At 38.5% G+C, this 17,196-nt stretch overlaps 1 protein-coding gene across 11 annotated transcripts in view; it reads right to left on the bottom strand.

Annotated features, from left to right (window-relative positions):
* The window catches only part of BBX (BBX high mobility group box domain containing), a 256,911-nt gene that overhangs the window by 92,158 nt on the left and 147,557 nt on the right, over nucleotides 1-17,196 (bottom strand). For all 11 annotated transcript variants that reach the window (XM_014562810.2, XM_014562811.2, XM_032478453.1 and 8 more), the window contains 2 exons: nucleotides 4,868-5,038; nucleotides 145-387 (listed from right to left, as the gene is read on the bottom strand). In XM_014562810.2, the coding sequence (XP_014418296.1) occupies nucleotides 145-387; nucleotides 4,868-5,029 (405 nt within the window). In that variant the 5' untranslated portion in view covers nucleotides 5,030-5,038. The remainder of the gene's footprint in view (nucleotides 1-144; nucleotides 388-4,867; nucleotides 5,039-17,196) is intronic.

Below are 17,196 nucleotides of genomic sequence, written 5' to 3'. Positions count from 1 at the left end.
AGCAATAGGAACAAAGCTGTTCTTTATGTTTTTACTTAACCCCTGATTCATGATTCACTTTCAGCATGGACTCCATATTCGCTGACTGGGGGTTATGGATTTGGTTGTTCACAGCTACCATAAACCCTCAATACTGTAACCTACCTCCTTGGCCATGTCTGTGTATTTCTGCTTCTCCTTTGGATCGAGAACAGCCCACCAGTCAGCTAGTATCTTGGTAGCACCTCGGTTATCAAGCCTGGGGTGTTCCTGACGTACAAGGGAGCGATGACGTTTGCAAAATAAGAGAAATGCATTCATTGGTCTCCGGGCTCGCTGTTCTGGTGATTCATCGTCTTCAGTCTCACCAACATCTTGCTCTAGGCCATCGGCCCCAAGAAGGTGAACCTATGACCAACATAACAAAAGCTAGATGTTTTAACACATGCTGGATAACTTTGCTTCAAAAATTAGTCTTGGTTTTCAAATTGTATTTTTCCTTAGCTTCATAGAAACAACTTAAAAATCCAAAAAAAGATGGTTTTTTAAAAGTCATCAACCACTGTTTGTAGTTGGTAACCAACCTGTGATGTATTCCTTTGCTTACTTTCTATAGCAACCTGTGCATGTCCCTATTACAGCATATACTACACTACTGTTAGAACTGCTTACTTTTTTTCTCTCACTAAACAGTGAGCTCTTTGAGGACAAAAGCTCTCTTATTTACTTTATACACAGTGCCTAGCTCAATGTCTGGTATAAAAGTAGTACTTAATTGACAGCTGAATAAACAGTTAAGCCCATTCTCTGGTATATGGGTCTCAAGATTGACACATAAAATACATGAATTAGTTCTGTCTTTCTCCTTTTTGGAAAGTGCTTTTCCATAGCCAATAACATAAAAATGTTTAACATGAAAGCATATAATAAAAATCTAATACAGACTACTTAAGAGTTTTTGTGCACATCACAAGTGGAACCACCTACCATAAAAATCAAAATAGACATTTAACATTATTTGAAGGAAGAACTACATAATAACATTTCAAGCCTGTAAGTATCATGCTTTCTTGTCCACTGAAATGCTATGGTGACAGGGCTTACACTTTCAAAATCGGTTTTGAATCCTCCCATTTCCTAAGCATTTCATTCAATTCAAGGTCTTCAAGGACTACGGAAAAGCTCTGATCCTGTCCATCTGTGTAATTCTCATTGCCACTGCCCTACTACCACTCTGGCCTGTGGCCTCGTCTTACTGCCTTTAATCTCTTACAGTACTTTCTGCACATGGCTGCAGATTACAATTCTTAAAGTACACCTCTGATCACAGAATCTCAGAATATAGTGGGATTGTTAAGTAACTTCTAAGGCTAAAATATGATTCTATGATATTTCTTAGAAATGGTGCAACCAAGAACTGAAGTCCAGAATGCTTACTAAAACCACTTCTTCGGTTGCTGTTTCATAGTTAAAATTAAGAAGGGATCAAGGTAGTTATTAGTCTGCATTATACAGTAGGGTAGTACTTCTTAAATGTGAGTGGGCATCGGAATCCCTGGAGGTCTCGTTAAAACACAGATGGTTATGTCCCATTCTAGTTTCTGATTCTGTAGGTCTGGAGGGGGTCTTAAGAATTTGTATATCTAGCAAGCTGCCAGGTTATGCTGCTGGTCTAAGGATCACACTTTAAGAACCACTACTATAAGGGAACCAGGTTCTCTTATATCATGTTTATTGGGCAACTGTTACAGACGCATATTCTAGGACAAATCACAAGTTTAATCCAGTTAGGTATTTTTTAAAAGTCTTTTAAATTTATATTAAGTATTGCCAATGCATTTAATTAACCATCAATTATCATCTTCAAACACAAATAGTACAGAACAATTTTGAAGTCATAGCTACCTGATTTGGAAATACATTAGGGATTATTATTAAGGGTGAAGGCTACAGATTTATCTTCCTCATTATGTGTATAATCATTAACAATGATTTGCATTTTCAAGGAATATTTATTTAGCATCCTGAAACTGACTAAGAAGCTATTGAAAAATCAGGCGTAAACAATGTATTATGTAGGTTGAGGATGTAATTATATTTTCCCTTCAGAAAAGAATAACTTTTGATTCAGTTACTAAATTATAAAACTCATGCCAAGAGCTGGAAAAATAGATAAATAAGACAAGATCCTGGCCCAAGGAGCTCAATGTTTTGGGAGAGGAAAAAGATATATAAGCAAATAAATTAAAAAGCAGGATGATTTTAACAAGGAACCAGTGTGATAATGAAGCAGAAGTGGTTGGGTAGGAGCACAGGGAAGTCTCCCTAGACAAGATGCAACAAATCAACACCAGCATCAGACCAGGATATAGAAACCACAGCTGGATGCAATGCAAAGTCATGAGTAGTTTTAAGCAGGAGAAGGATACTGTTAGATTTGTATTTTAAGGTAACTCCTATCAGCAATGTAGAGCATGAATTAAGTAACAAAATCAGAAGCAGCGAAAACTAGAGAAACCAGTTAAAAGTTCATTCCAGCTGTCCAGCAAGAATGGGGACAGAGCTGAATCAAGGCAGTAGTAATGAGAATGGAGAACTGAGAACAGAGACGATACTCACTAATGAAGTAGAACTAAGAGTGACTGGGGTCTAAGTGGATTTAAAGGTTGAAAAAGGAAGAGTGTTTCCAGCTTTGGTGGCAAGATTCCTTCATATACAACAGAGAATACTTTTTCTCAAATGAGAGAAATTAGATCTGGTGGGGAGCAGAAACATCAGAGCTGAGTAGGCTGAATGTGAAGTGGCTCTCAGCAGAGAAGTCTCAGCTGGAATGACAAACTGATGTACCAATAGAAAGAAGAAAGACCAGGGGCATGGATGAGAGCTCTGAATGTGGACTAAAAAGAGAAGAAGATTCAATGACTCCATCCTTTCACTCAGTAACTGTTTACTGGCACCTGACATGCACCAGGCACTGTTCCAGGTGATGCAGACAGAGCAGTGAGCATACAAATCCCCTATAACCAGCCTTCCATTTTGGAAGGATCTCTCTGGCTGCTCTGTTGAAAACACACTGAGAAGGGCAAGAGCAGAGGCAGGGAGAGGCAGAAAACAATCACCCGCACTAGCACTGGTGGTGGCTTGAACAAGGTAGCAGTAGTGGCGTTGCTAAGAAGGGGCCAAATGGAGAACTTATTTTTAAGGTATAGCTGAGAATTTGCTGACAGATGCGAGACTTGAGCAAAAGAAAACAGACAAGGTTTCAGGTCTGACCCTTGAAAGTTTGAGTTGCTATTTACCAAGAAAGGAAAGAAGTAGAGGATTGTGTTTGGAGGAGAAAAGTGAAAGTTTCATTTTGAACACATTCAAACTGAGATACTGATTTGATATCTAAGTGGATACGTCAAGTAAATAGTCAGAAATACAAGTCCAGAGTTTAGAAGAAAGGTCGAGGGTGGAGACAGAAATTAAAATAAGAGGCCCAGAGAATATCAACATTTGAGGGCAGAATAATGGAGGGGCATCAACTGAAAGAAACTAGAAAGGTATAGTTGGGAAGGCAGGAATAGAAATACGAGTCATAGAAATAGGAGACACGGAAACAGGAGACAGCTTCAAGGACCAAGTGATCAGCAAGTGCAAATGTGTCAGAAAGATCAAATTAAGCATAAACTTGGCAATTTCCTCGAATAGGAAAAATAACTTATTTCTCTGAAAAAGGGAAGGAAAAGGGAAAGACAGATAAGGAGTGAGGGACAAGTAAGGTGAGTAGAGAAAGCTGAAGGAGTCATTTCTTGTGGCCCCTATTTTCTCTGTGAAGGAGGAAAAAAGGTCAATGGTGAAGAGACCATAACTCGTATGCATAGAGGATATCTGAGAAACAGGAAAAACGTTTACAATTCCTGCTGAGACAAGTGGAAGAGGGAGCTGACCGAAGCCAAGAATAAAAGACTGTATGGATGTCAAAGGCCTGAACTATGTCAAAGACATGTTCATAAAATTTGTAGTAACACAAAATATGCCCTCATGTGTTCTTCCACTGAATGTGTATCTATTCAAAACCTACTTTGGTCCAGCCAACATTCTAGGTTTTAAGGAAAGAGAACAGGTGGGGCAAGACCCCTGCTCTCACTGAGTTTGTACTCTAGCCCAAGAAGAAAGGCACAAACAAGTACACAGCTAAACAGAAGGCAACAGGAAGAAGTGTGAGGAAGGAAGGCCTCTGACGTGCAATGAGCTGGGTGGGAGGGACCTGAGAGGATGAGGGCCCACCTCTCGGGGAGGTAGTCATTGAGCTGAGACCTGAGTGACAAAGAGGAGGATCCAGTTATACCAAAACCTGGAGGAATACATGTCTTTCTAAAGTCACCTGCATGGTTGTGAGACTTTTTAAACAAGAGCCGAATGCTCAAGCGTGAGACCAGAGAAGGGACTTGGAGGACTGACCACAGAGGCTTGGAGAGGTGACAGCAGCCAGATGCCCTGAAGGCCTCAGAGGTGAGGACCTAAACAGCTCTGAAACTGCCTGTGGTGGCAAGACCCGGCTGGGAGGGAAGAGAGGCCAGAGGAACAACAGGTGGGTGCCAGGTGAGCACATCAAAGTTTACGAACTCCCTCGTCTCACTGCATTTGAGTATTACTTGCAAATCATTAGCTAATTGACAATAATATGATTTAAGAAGGATCTGTTTCAGTCTAAACTATTAGGAAGTATGGACACTCTAAGAGTCATCAACATTTGTAATGAAAATGTAGATTAAGTAGTTAAACAGGATTCAAGTTATACAGACTCCTGGAAACGCATCCTTCACACCATACATGTTCACTGAAGTTTGTAGAACGGATGCTCAAATAAACTTAAAACTTCGACAATAAATGGAGGAATTACCTTATCAATATCTTCCTCTTCGTCTTCCTCGTCTTCCTCTTCTGAAAAGTCAAGAAGTTTCTTTGCTAGCAATGGATGCCACTGAAGACACTTCCGTTTTGGTCGTTTTCCAGTCCCTTCTCCTTCAGCTGAATGATCCTTATTTCTATTACTGCCTTTCATTACTGTGACCTATGGTAAAGGGAAAAAAGGAAGAGAAACAGAGAGAAATCAAAGTAAATTTGATTAAAATTAGTTTATTTACCTTCCTTTGCTTTAACTGGATTATAATTTTAAAGATTAAAATATCTACCAACTCAGGCATTTACTGGATTCAGTAAGAATTCTAAGTACATAATCAAACATTCATTTTCATGTGCTAAAGTGAGCTAATAAAATTGGCCTTTTATGAAATCTACTTCCTTCCACTTCATAACTTCAGGACTCAAACTCCAAATAAAGTGTTAGGATGATTACAAGTTACTGCCACCTGTTCATATTTACTCAGAATAGTGTTTCTCAACATTTTTCACCAGAGGAATGTGAAAGACACCTGCCAGGGGAGCAGAGGTGCTCACTGAGGTGGGCCTCCATATTCTCCGTTGGCTCCTATTTTATCATGCTTTACATGAATTTCACATTCTATACTATGATAAATCTAAGCTTGGAGTATTATTAAGTAAAATGAACACTTCGTAAGAATCAAATGTTTTATTTTATTTTTTAAAACATTTTATCTATTATTGTATTATTTTTATTTTGTTAGGGGGAAGGGGGAGAGGTAATTAGGTTTATTTATTTTTCGAAGAGGTACTAAGGACTGGACCCAGGACCTCATTCATGCTAAGCATACATTATACCACTTGAGTTTTATACTCTCCCCTCAGAATAGAATGTTTTAGACTTAAAACTATGTCATAAGATGACACACATTTTTCAAAAACTAGCTGTGTGCAGCCTCCAAGGACCCCACCCATGCATCACGTCACTTAGTGGGATGAGCACCCTCTGTACCTGCCTGTGACACAACTAATCACAAATCTCTCTCTCTGCATCCCCCTGTTACATATGCAGCCAATCCAGTAACCAAGCTTTGTTCTCTAAACCCCCTTCCTCTATAAGATGACGGGCTGAAATAGCTGGGCTAGAGTCAGGCTATGAATCTGACAAAATCTTTCAGAAGCCCAAAATTCTAAATTACTTTTCAATGACTTAAAAAAAAATGTTTTTGTCAATGAAAGAAACAACTATGTACTCATATTATACAGTGAAAACAGCAAAAAATGAGGTTTACCTTCTCTATCATGCCCAGCCCCACAGCCCAAAGGTAAACTATACACATCAGTTTCTTACATGCTTTCTCACAATTATTTAATATTTCTCATTCATTCATTTGAAGTAACATTAATAAACAAATTACTGTTTATACATACTCAAGTGAAAATTATAAATAATACAGTTAAATGCCATCAATTTAAATGCTTCATGCTGACAATTACTAACATAAACGCAACTGCCAAAATCACAGGCTGATGATTATTTTGGGTTGGTCCAAACCAAACCAAAAGTTTTCAAGTTTTTGCACAGGTCCAGATGCTTGCAAAGTGAAATCAATAAACTTTTAATGCCATGTTGCTGAAACAGGGTCCATGAGAATATAGTTTTAAGAGCCATCTAGTTCTCAAGACTTCAAAACAATATGGCATAGGCAATTTTTTATCTTCCTTCCTTAATTGTTTCTGAGTTTAAGGTCATACTTAGGTCTTCTTCACTTCAAAATTGAGAAATATTCAGTAATGCTTCCTTCTAGAACTTAACAACTTCATTATTTTTAAAAACATGTAAACATTTGATCAACCTGGAATTCATTCTGACAAGAGTGAGGTAAGGGTCTAGTTTATTCTTTTCTTTCCAAATAGCTATCCATCTGTCCCAAACCATTTATTGAATCATCCAGCTTTTCCCTATTCCTTAGAAATGCTACTTTTATCTTATACGACATTACCACTTGTCTATTTCTGGATTCTCTGCTGTTAATAACCATCCTTTCCTAACTATTTTCCTATCCTTTGACCAATTTTAATATCCTAAGGACAATATCATTCTCTTTTTCTATAAACAAATGTATCAGTAAACCACCATTTAATACTCTTAAGTTGAACAGATCATGCTCTTCTAAGGTAATACAACTTGAGCATCCTTACTTTGTAATAATATAACATTCCAAAGTAAAAACGTATCACAATTTTCTCAATCATCCTATGATTGATAGATATTCAGATTATTTCTTGTACTGCAACAAAATCTTCACTTTAATAATTTTTAAATCTTCATTTGGATAAAAATCCTTATTAATTTATTAAAAGCTGTGTCTAGTCAAAAACAGAATGAGGAGGAGAAAAATGTTTCTGTGGTTTTCTTAACAAGAAACTTCTGCTGAATATCTGAAGCAGTTACATGATTCATGTGGTTGTCTCAAGAGTAGAAGTTACTGAAAACTCTAAATGGAATTAGTTATCTGCTGTGCTCCTAATAAAGGAACGAAGATTTCTTAGAATTGATAGACCATTTAACAATTCCCAGTCTATCCACAAATAAAACTTGGCACAGCAACCCAATTTCCAAAAATGCCAATGCTATAGAGAGAGAAGAGGAAATAGTTCTTACTTCTGCGGCTTATTAATCACTTCAGGATGTGATGCCTGAGTGGTAATTAAATCCACACTGGGTTTAATACTAGATGTTTTATGATATAATACATTTTTTAAATAGTAAAAGAAATCAATAGGAAACTATAAGTCAGGCAAGCTGTTATCAACTGGAGAGGTCAAAGTGATTGCCAGTGTGCGTAGAGAAAAATATATCATTCAGCCTCCAAGATTTTGATTATGCTATTTAATTATGTGTGAATGTGTTTAAGTGTATGTGCCCTTGTATATATTTATGTATAATTTCAATATTCAAACAGAAAACAGAATACGAAGAATCAAATAAGTGAATAGTATATGTGGCTTTTAGGTTCAAAATAATCACATTCCCCTCCCCCTCCCCCACTGCTCGAATTCTTTCTACATAACTGCCATGCCACTACGATACTGTATATCTTCTCTGATACTCCCCAAATTAATCTCTTCTTCCCCAGAAATACAACAGAAAGATTTGCTATATCTAAAGACACCACATTTTCTGTTGAATGATAATTACTCGGTACATCCTACCTCCATCATTAGGCCTTTCTCTTGATGATCCAAGACAAGTTACCTTTATATGCTCAGAAGCATCTGGCTTCTCAGAACATCAAGATCAGTTAGTTGTGAAGGTTGTTACAAGCAACCATATGAACCTCCATACTAAATTATGGTGATAATTCACTATATTTATATGCTAGAATGGCTTCAAAATTAATCCCTATCTCTCTCATTCCCCTGAATTCAGATATTCCTTCTGGGGGCAGAGTGGGGGTCTGAAAATCATGTATAACGCTGACATGCAGGCCAAGGTGGCATGTGATGTGTGAGAACAACCAGCTACTTGGGCTGTGGAAAAATAAGATTGACAACCCCTAGGGTCTAGAACAAAGTAGGAGAAAAATAAGCATTTTCAGCATAAATGAAAGATGAATAAATGAGTAAGTGAACTGGAGACAGTACCCCTGGGACAAAAATAGTCAAGAAAAGTGAAACTAATGTAATGACCATGAAATACCTCAAACTGTAAACTGGATACTTTAATAACTTACAGTTATCTGATTACTTTAATTCTCCAGGGATCTACTTTCAAACTCTTGAAAGGAAGGCAAAAGTTGGGGGAAATGATGCTCCAGATTATCACTCAGATTTAATAAGAAGGCAAGAGACAAGAATGAAAGAAAAGATAAAAAAAAAAATCTTTCGGGAAAGACAAGGGCAAAGAAGGCAAAATTTTATTTCAGCAATGAGGAGGAGGAAAAATTGTTAATTTTTTATAGTAGCAGAGGCCTACCTTTCTAAGTATTTTGCCAGTAAAACCCCCATGCATTATAAAATTTGGCTTCTTGTTCTGGAATAAAAGCAAATCAAGCTAGCAATCTATATGTAATGAACGGAGCAACCGGTGGGATTTTTTTCAAAAAGAGTCCTTTTTTTTTTCTGCACTGCAACTCTAGAATAACTGAAATCAGGTCATTTAATGTCAGTGGACTCTGTACTTGAAGGACTCAAGACTCAGTATCATCAAATTATTGTTCCTGAGACTGTTAGTGATGGAGTCTGACGGTCCCTATCCAAAATACAGTTGACCGCTGAACAACACAGGTTTGAACTGCAAGTGTCTAACTATACATGAAGCTTTTTCAATAAAAACATACTACAGTACTAAGTGATCCACAGCTGGTTGACTCCACAGATGGGGAAACCGTGGCTACAGATGGATTACTGTAAAGTTACATAACCCCTGCATTCAAGGGTCAACTGTACTGAATATTTATCTTATAAAAACAAACCAACCCCTGTATTCCCTTTTCTTTGCTAGGATGAGTTACTCAATTAGAAACTCGTAATACTGAACTAACTGTAAATCAACCTGGTGATAAATTAGGAAAAACTTCACTTGAGTATATTCTTCAAATGCAGCAAGCCCATTCATCAAGACCTTTACTGAGGTCAAACTGCACAAGAAATTTAAAGAAGAAATATCATAAAAGAAACAGTACAAAGCAAATAACACATTTAACAAAGGGAAAAAATGGACACTGAAGCCTAACAGACCTCACTGAGAATCCTGCCTCTACCAATTACTTGCTGTAAAGTTACTCATATTGCTGATCTTTCTTTATGTTAAATCTGAATAATAGTTCTACTGTGAGAACACTTTTTCTATAACACCCAACACGGAGCCTGGCACCTAGAAGGGTCTCACTCCATGTTAGTAAATCCTCCCTTCACCCACAAGCTTTTTAGAGGGAGTATGGGTTTAACAGGCAGCAGGTGCTCGCTTAACTCAGCTTAAGATGCTGTTCCAGAGAGAGCACAGAGGACTCCCATTTAACAGTGGTCCACATGCTTCCCAGATGATACAACCTCCAGCCTCAGAAACTGAAAAAGAAAGATGGTAAGTTTCCTTTTATCATCTCAGTGATATACAGTCAGTGCCTTGGTACAGTCATAAATTTTGTAAGATCCTCTATGCTTTCTACCCTCTTGTCTCACAACTTAGGCAATCAGTACCCTTCAGCTTTTAAAACACTGTGTAAATTTAAATGTGTCACAGGGGTATTTTAGAGTTTAAACTGTTTCCTAAATGTCCAATAAAACCCCATTCAAATCATATTAATGGAAATTCAGACCAAATGAGACAGGGGAAGGTAAGGGAGGCCCACAAAATCTCACTGTTAGACAACCATACATTCTAGCCCCAAGTAAGGCCTCTCCTGGGTCCAACTAAGACTGCAAAGCTTCAGAGCTTCTTAGGGACTATAGAGAAAAGGAGAAACCAGCCCAAAGAAATGGTGATAAAGTTACCACTTTAGCCCTAGAGCTTTCACACAAATTAGACCGACCTGCTAAAAATCTTCCAAGAGAATGTTGCTGCTTTCAAGACACACCTTGCTTCCATTCTTTCAGGGGGTCCTGCTGACAAAGATGCTGGCAAACACCCCAACTTTGAAGACCTGTGCATCCTAAAATTCTCCCATTTTCTGTCAAAATGGATATCATCCCTCCAAGGCCCAGGTCACATACCATTTCCCTTCTAAAGCTTCTTTTAAGAGCTTTGATCGTACTTGACATTGTTGGTCAAGCACTTTTCATGCTGCTTCGGTCTGTGTTAACTGTGCCCTCCCCACCCCCAAAACAGGTTGTGAACTTCTAGGAAGAAGGTGTCATGGTTTCATACATTTTTTCCACCCGGGCCTCAAATGGAGCCTGGTACATAGCAGTCCCTGAAAAAGTAACTTATGGCTTAAAATTTCCTTACATTACACTTAATCACATATAACAACTTCCCAGAATGACATGTTCCTATGCATAGTTTTAAAACAACACTAATACACACCTAATATTTATTAATACTATTTGTCCCATACTTAGTATTCATTATCTCATTTAATCCTTACAAGAACTCTCTGAAGCAGGTACTACGATGCATCTCAGCTGAAGAAGCTGAGGGTTAAGTCATTTGCCCAGGGCCACACAGTCAGCAGCGGAGAAGCTGGCACTATAACCAGGAAGCCCAACTTAACAGCCCAAATGCTCACCTAGGACAAGCTGTTCTAACATAAAGCCTTCCATCTGTCAACTCTCTGGGCAGTTCCCATAGAACAAATAGCTTATGAGCCATGGAACTACCTAAAGGAGCACTGAGGGGCTGGAAAGTGAACACTTGCAAGGGTTCATGGCAGAAGAGCAAGTGTACATCTCGGATGACGCTGAGACAGATTAGATTGACTTTAAAACTCTTTGAAGATAAAAGCCCTATGAGTGCTAATCATTACTATTTATTGTAATTCTAATGACAATTCTAAACTGTAGACAGATTAAATGAAAAATATCTCATTCAATAAAGTAATACTCTCATTTTAGAAGCAATTCAGTCACTCTATTCACACAAAGAGTGTCTTTAAATGCACTCCTTATTGAAAAGCAGTAGCTCTTCAAGCTGAAACTTTAACTCTGACAAGATGTTATCTACATGCTCTCATGAATACTAATACGACACCCACTATTCAAAGGGCTTAGCTATACTGGCAGTTCTGGTCCCTGTGCCCTTACCTATGAAGGAATGTGTATTCGAAGATCTCTAACACATACCCCATGATGTTTAGCTTAACATGGTCCTCAAAGTGCACACAGCTCTAGGCTAAAGATAGAGACAACAGCTACCCTGAAAGAGATAAGGCACCAAAGGAAGTGGCTTAGGGAAGAAAAACTACACAGAGAATTCAGTAACAGGCTACAGCATGTTCCCCATCATACAGCCCTTGCCCACAAAAGCCCAACTCTCTGTTTGCCCATAATTTCATGGTGGCATTTACATTCTTCATCATAAAGTCACCACATTCTTATTCTTCAACAAGTGTAGCATCACACATTTCCCTCTTTTAGTTTGTACCCCACATACCATTCTCACCTTCTAGGCAAGCCCCTCTGAACCCCCATTTCTGAGACGCTGTCTTTATTTTCCCCAGCTCCTGTCTGTTTCCTTCCTGGGCACCTTTTTTGAGCATCCACATTTAATGGATATGCCATGTTTTTGGACACTTGATTGTGTAACAATCATTTTTCTGTATAATATATGTATGATGATTCTGTGTGTATTCCTCCCACAGAGACCCTTGAGGGTAAAGAACATGCCAGATGTTTTTTTCTGGATCTGCAGAGCAAACTTCCCTGTGCTAGACAGGGAATACGTGAGGAAGTGAACATAGAAACAATACTTGTCTGCTTTCTTATTATGCCTTTTCTTTGTGTTGTTTTGCTAGAAGGCAGAAGAGATATAAGGCTTGAAAAGAAAACATGCAAAGAAGAAAATACAAGAACCCAGAAGGCTCAGGAGGGGAGGAGAGAGAAGAAAAACAGGCAAATTGACAAGGCAATATAATAAATACAATGAAATCTAAGTCGCTTCCAAACAGCTGTCAGTACTAGTCTGAAAACATGTTCTCGTAGCTTTCTTTATTTCCTTCTCTGGTCATTTGTCAATGACTCTCACTATTCTCTCAAAACAGAATATGTAGTACCTTCAGCTCACCAGCTCTCTTTGCCTTTCATAACTGGTCTGTTAATTAACCCCAGCTCTGAACTCATCCAACCATTTTTTCTTCCCTAGTCTATCCCCAGGTTGCCGGCTGCTCCCGTGGTCTGACACTGTTACAAGAACCTCCGGCTGTCTTCAGTGCTCGTTCGCAGTCTTTTTCACTTGTCTTAGTCTCACCCAATCCCATGGTGCCTATTATTGGTTTCTCCTCAACCCCTATTGATGATGATGAGTGAGGGTAATAATAGTAATTATATACATGTGTAAAATGCTTCTATGTATATATAATGTTTATGTATATATTGCTTCCTATGTGCCAGAAGCTAAGAGCTTTAAACTTAACTAATTCTTTTAACTCACAAGCCTAAGAGGTAGGTACTATTTTAATACCATTCTAATCTGCTTTTTACAGATGAGAAAACTGTGGCACAAATAACATACAGTTTGTCACGTTTCGTTTATAAGTTAACAAAGGTTTTTATTATATGTACTGTGACGTGAGTGAGATGTAATTAACACATCGGCAAGAAGCTGAGGCACAAGAAGATGAGCTCATGGAATCTTCTCATTTACTGTCAGTGAAGCTGGATACGTATTTACTGATCACCTGATTAACTATGCATTATATTTGGACATTATAGAATGTCCAAGGTCACACAGCTAGCTCGTAATTGGTGGGGCCCGTATTTGAACTCAGGAAGGTCTGGCTTCAGGATCCAGTTCTTGACCATTATAATAACATTGCCTTCTAATAACTAACTTGATTAAACATTTGCTACATGCTAAACACTTTATATACAATAATTTCCTTAATCCTCCATATACCTCTTGGAGAAAATAACTATAACAGGAAGCAACTGAAAACGACAAAGCTTAAACAACATGGCGGGGCCAGGATTCAAACCTACGGTCTTCTGTCCCCAGAGCCCACGCTTCTCCAGACTGTCTTTCCCACCACAATCCTAGTCATTCTAAGAAAATGCCTTTGCCTCCTGGTTAACAGAGTGGTCTTCATATGTAGACCTCGCCTACCAATTTCAAAATTGCTTCTTTTCTTCTTCTGCCTTTTCTCAAAGGCAGAGTTTCAAGGTTCACATTTCAACTCCTCTCACTCCCAGTCTGTGCTTTTCATCTTTCCTCCTACCCTGGGCCGTTGATGAACTGTCAACAGTTCCTTCTCGTTAATACCTTCTCCGCCAGTCTGTACACAATCTCAAGTCTAAAGCTTCTCTGAAACCTCCTCCTCCTTTAACTGGTCCTCTTTTTTGGTACAAACTGGCCTCTAGCCGTCAGGCCAGGAGACTGCCTAACCCCAAGTCACTAGCAGCCAAGAAGAACTGGCCTGCCTGGTACTAACACTATTCACAGGCTCCACCTTGCACTTCATTTATTGACTTGGTTCCTAATCTTCTTGGTCTAAACCCCAGGATTAATTTCCTAGAAATCACAACTCATTCCAACTGTGTCACAGGCCCTGGCTTCTCTACCTCACCATGATTCACACTTAGATCTTTGATTTCCAGCCTCTCAGAGAAAACACCTTGCCTGGGCTAGGCCTCTGTCTCCACCATAACCCTGGGGAGTATGCCAGAGCCTGCCTGGTGCTTAGGAACTGGACATGCCTTCCTTGGACAGAAACATCTGGAAAGCATATACATATCTCTTCTACTTTCTCACCATAAATTCAAATCATTGCAGCTGGCTTCTTGCCCCGATATCTAATCTCTCACCAAGTTCTGTCCCTTCTACCTCTTACATTTATGGTCCACTCCTCTCCATCCCCCACGCTGGCTCAGCAGCCTGGTCTTCTTATCTACAGCTGAGCTGACTTCAGTTCTCCACCCCACAGATACCTGCTCATGTCCTTCTCCTGCGTGAGTCTCTTTAATAGCCCTTCAGTGTACTCAGGAAGAAGCCCAAGCCACTTCCTTCATACAGCACAAGACTCCTCCTGACCTCATCCCTACCTACTTTTACGGATCACATTTCTTTGCTTCATTCGCACTCTTAAAGCTCTGCCTGCACTGAGCCACGTGCCATCACCTAGAACTCACCACGGACTCTCACCCCTTGACCTCTGTGCTGCTGTCTCCTCGCAGCGGAACCCTCATCCCTGCTTCAGAGCAGAGCATGGATCTCACTTCAGCCCTTGTTGGCTCCTTCTAGTCCGAGAGAGAGGTGCTTCCTAGGTGCCCCCACAGCACCATATGTTCAGTAGTCACAATGAAATGGCACGCTTCCCTCTTCATATCCACTTGGCTTTGAGAGAGCAGGAAGCTGTATAATGTTCACCATGGTATTTGCAAGGCCTGACACGGAGCTGGGCCCACTGTGGGCCAATATTTGTTGGGTGAAAAGCTCCAGGTCTGCTCCTCATTTGCCACTGCTTCTGCTCCACTGTCACCATGCCCTGCTTTTTCTTCCTGCTCTGTGACCCTCCATCTCAGAAATTCCTTGCACCAACTTCAAATAGCTACTCAAACTACCAACCAAAACACCTGGCAATTTTATGTGTTTGAAAATATTAGTTTCTATGCAGCAAATGTCAAAACGACTCAATGAATAATCTTGACCTCACAAGAGAAATAATTAACTATTCCCTTTTCTCATGTGCCCATCACTGAACAAATAATAATCTTCTGTGAACCAGTTTACATACAGCCTTTTAAAATGGAAGAGTGATCGCACGTATCTTTAAAAATTAAATATATTAAACCCCACCTAAAATGACCAAGTTTTTAAAATTATTTTTTCATTTACATTAACTTAAAAAAAATTTAAACTAATAAAAAGATCTGAATGGCTTTCACCATCCTGATCTTTAATTACAACTTAAAAAAACAAAGCCAGAGACAATGGTTCCAGTTAAGAAACAATAATCTATGATACCTTTACTTGGAAATCTCTTTTTCCCAAGCTACTGTTTCGTACTCTAAAAAGATGGCAAATTATGTGTTAAATTTAGTTCTTAAATAAAGCAAAACTTCTCAGTTTTAATGGCCACAAAAGTCTTTATTTTTTCCACAACATAAAGAAGAATTGATATTTCTTATTTTAGCAGTTTTAGTGTTTATTGAAGTAGCTTATCCTAGTTTCTGAAACGCCCACTTGCTTTACACCTTGGCATACTAGGATTGAGTTAACTTGTCATTTACTGAATTATACATTTTAAGACGGTGGGATGTTGCTTATCTTTATATTCCCAAATGCTTGGAATACTGCCTTGAATATATTATGTATTTAATAAAAAGTGCTTGAAAATGCATTAACTAAATGATTTTATATCAGACCGCACATTTGCCAAGGAAATTAATTAGAATACACAGGGAGCTGTGATACATTTATAGCTTCTGTTTAACTAGAGTTAAGCAGAAAACAGTTTGTTTTATACTTGCTTCACACTTGGTTAAAATTTTTTCTTAAATACATTCCAATTTTCTGACTTAATACACATGATACAAAAGCGCTTATTTGCTGATTCAGAGTCATAACAGTGCCCTGTTCAGAGCCCTGACCATTCCATTTGTATTCTTTCAGCTGTTATACTCCTTTAAAGTGTTTCGTCTGAATGTGCTTTAATTTCAATGCCAAGTACTGAAAGCTTTTTTAAAATTTACTAAATGTATTAAATTCATGACATTTGTTTTAAAAAGTTCTTCATTTCATAGAATTAACAAGTTCCTATTTGTATACCATTTGCTTGTTTTTCTTGTCCATTTTAAAAACTACCAAAGTGAGAATATAAATAGCTAGACAAGGTGGGGAGACAAGTATAGCTCAGTGGTAGAGCGCATGCTTAGCATGCACGAGGTTCTGGGTTCAATCCCCAATACCTCCAGTGAATAAATAAACAAATAAACAAATAAAAATGAGTAAGCAAGCCTAATTACCCCCCCAAATTAAAAATAATAATAAAAAATTTTTTTAAATAGCTAGAAGTTTCAGTACAACCCTAAACTCATTCCTCCTTCCTTCCATTTTTCTCTCAAAGCACAGTATGAGAAGGCATTATCCACATGTTTACTGAGGCATCTTATAATATTTTTCTTAAAGCCTAATTTACATAAATCTGCTCCCTCTGCTGGCCGAATTTTTACCTTCTAGCATCCTGTTCAAACACAAAGGAAATGCTTTATAGTATAAAGAGAGCAAAGCTCCTCCATAAAGAATTATAAACCAAATAAACCTGGAAAATCACTTAAGACGCTTTTCTATATCATAAACGCATGGCATTTGCTGATTTTAGGGAGAAGCAGTCTTCCAAGTATTGAGTTAAATCCAGGAATTTTCAAATTTAGTATCATTTTTCCCCTCAATTAAGACTCTTAACTCTACTGAGACCATTTTTCATTAATTCAGTTCCTTTTTAGCTAGCATCTCCACAGTACTTTGCAACAAGTATCTAACCAAGTGTTTCCATATTTGCACAAGAGCATTACGCAGAGAGGGCGAGCAGGGGGGATTGCTCTCACTTACACACAAGAGTTAATGCCAACAACGGGTTACAGTGCTACCCACAGGCCCACACTATTTGTTCTCTCACCTTCTTTTTCAAAGATGGAAGCTATTTTGCTGACATATCTAAGAAATTCTGTTTTGATTTTTATAATAAAGCTCTT

The sequence above is a fragment of the Camelus ferus genome, chromosome 1 (genome assembly GCF_009834535.1).
Source record: "Camelus ferus isolate YT-003-E chromosome 1, BCGSAC_Cfer_1.0, whole genome shotgun sequence".
Classification (NCBI taxonomy): domain Eukaryota; kingdom Metazoa; phylum Chordata; class Mammalia; order Artiodactyla; family Camelidae; genus Camelus; species Camelus ferus.
This window is presented reverse-complemented; position numbering and strand designations above follow the sequence as displayed.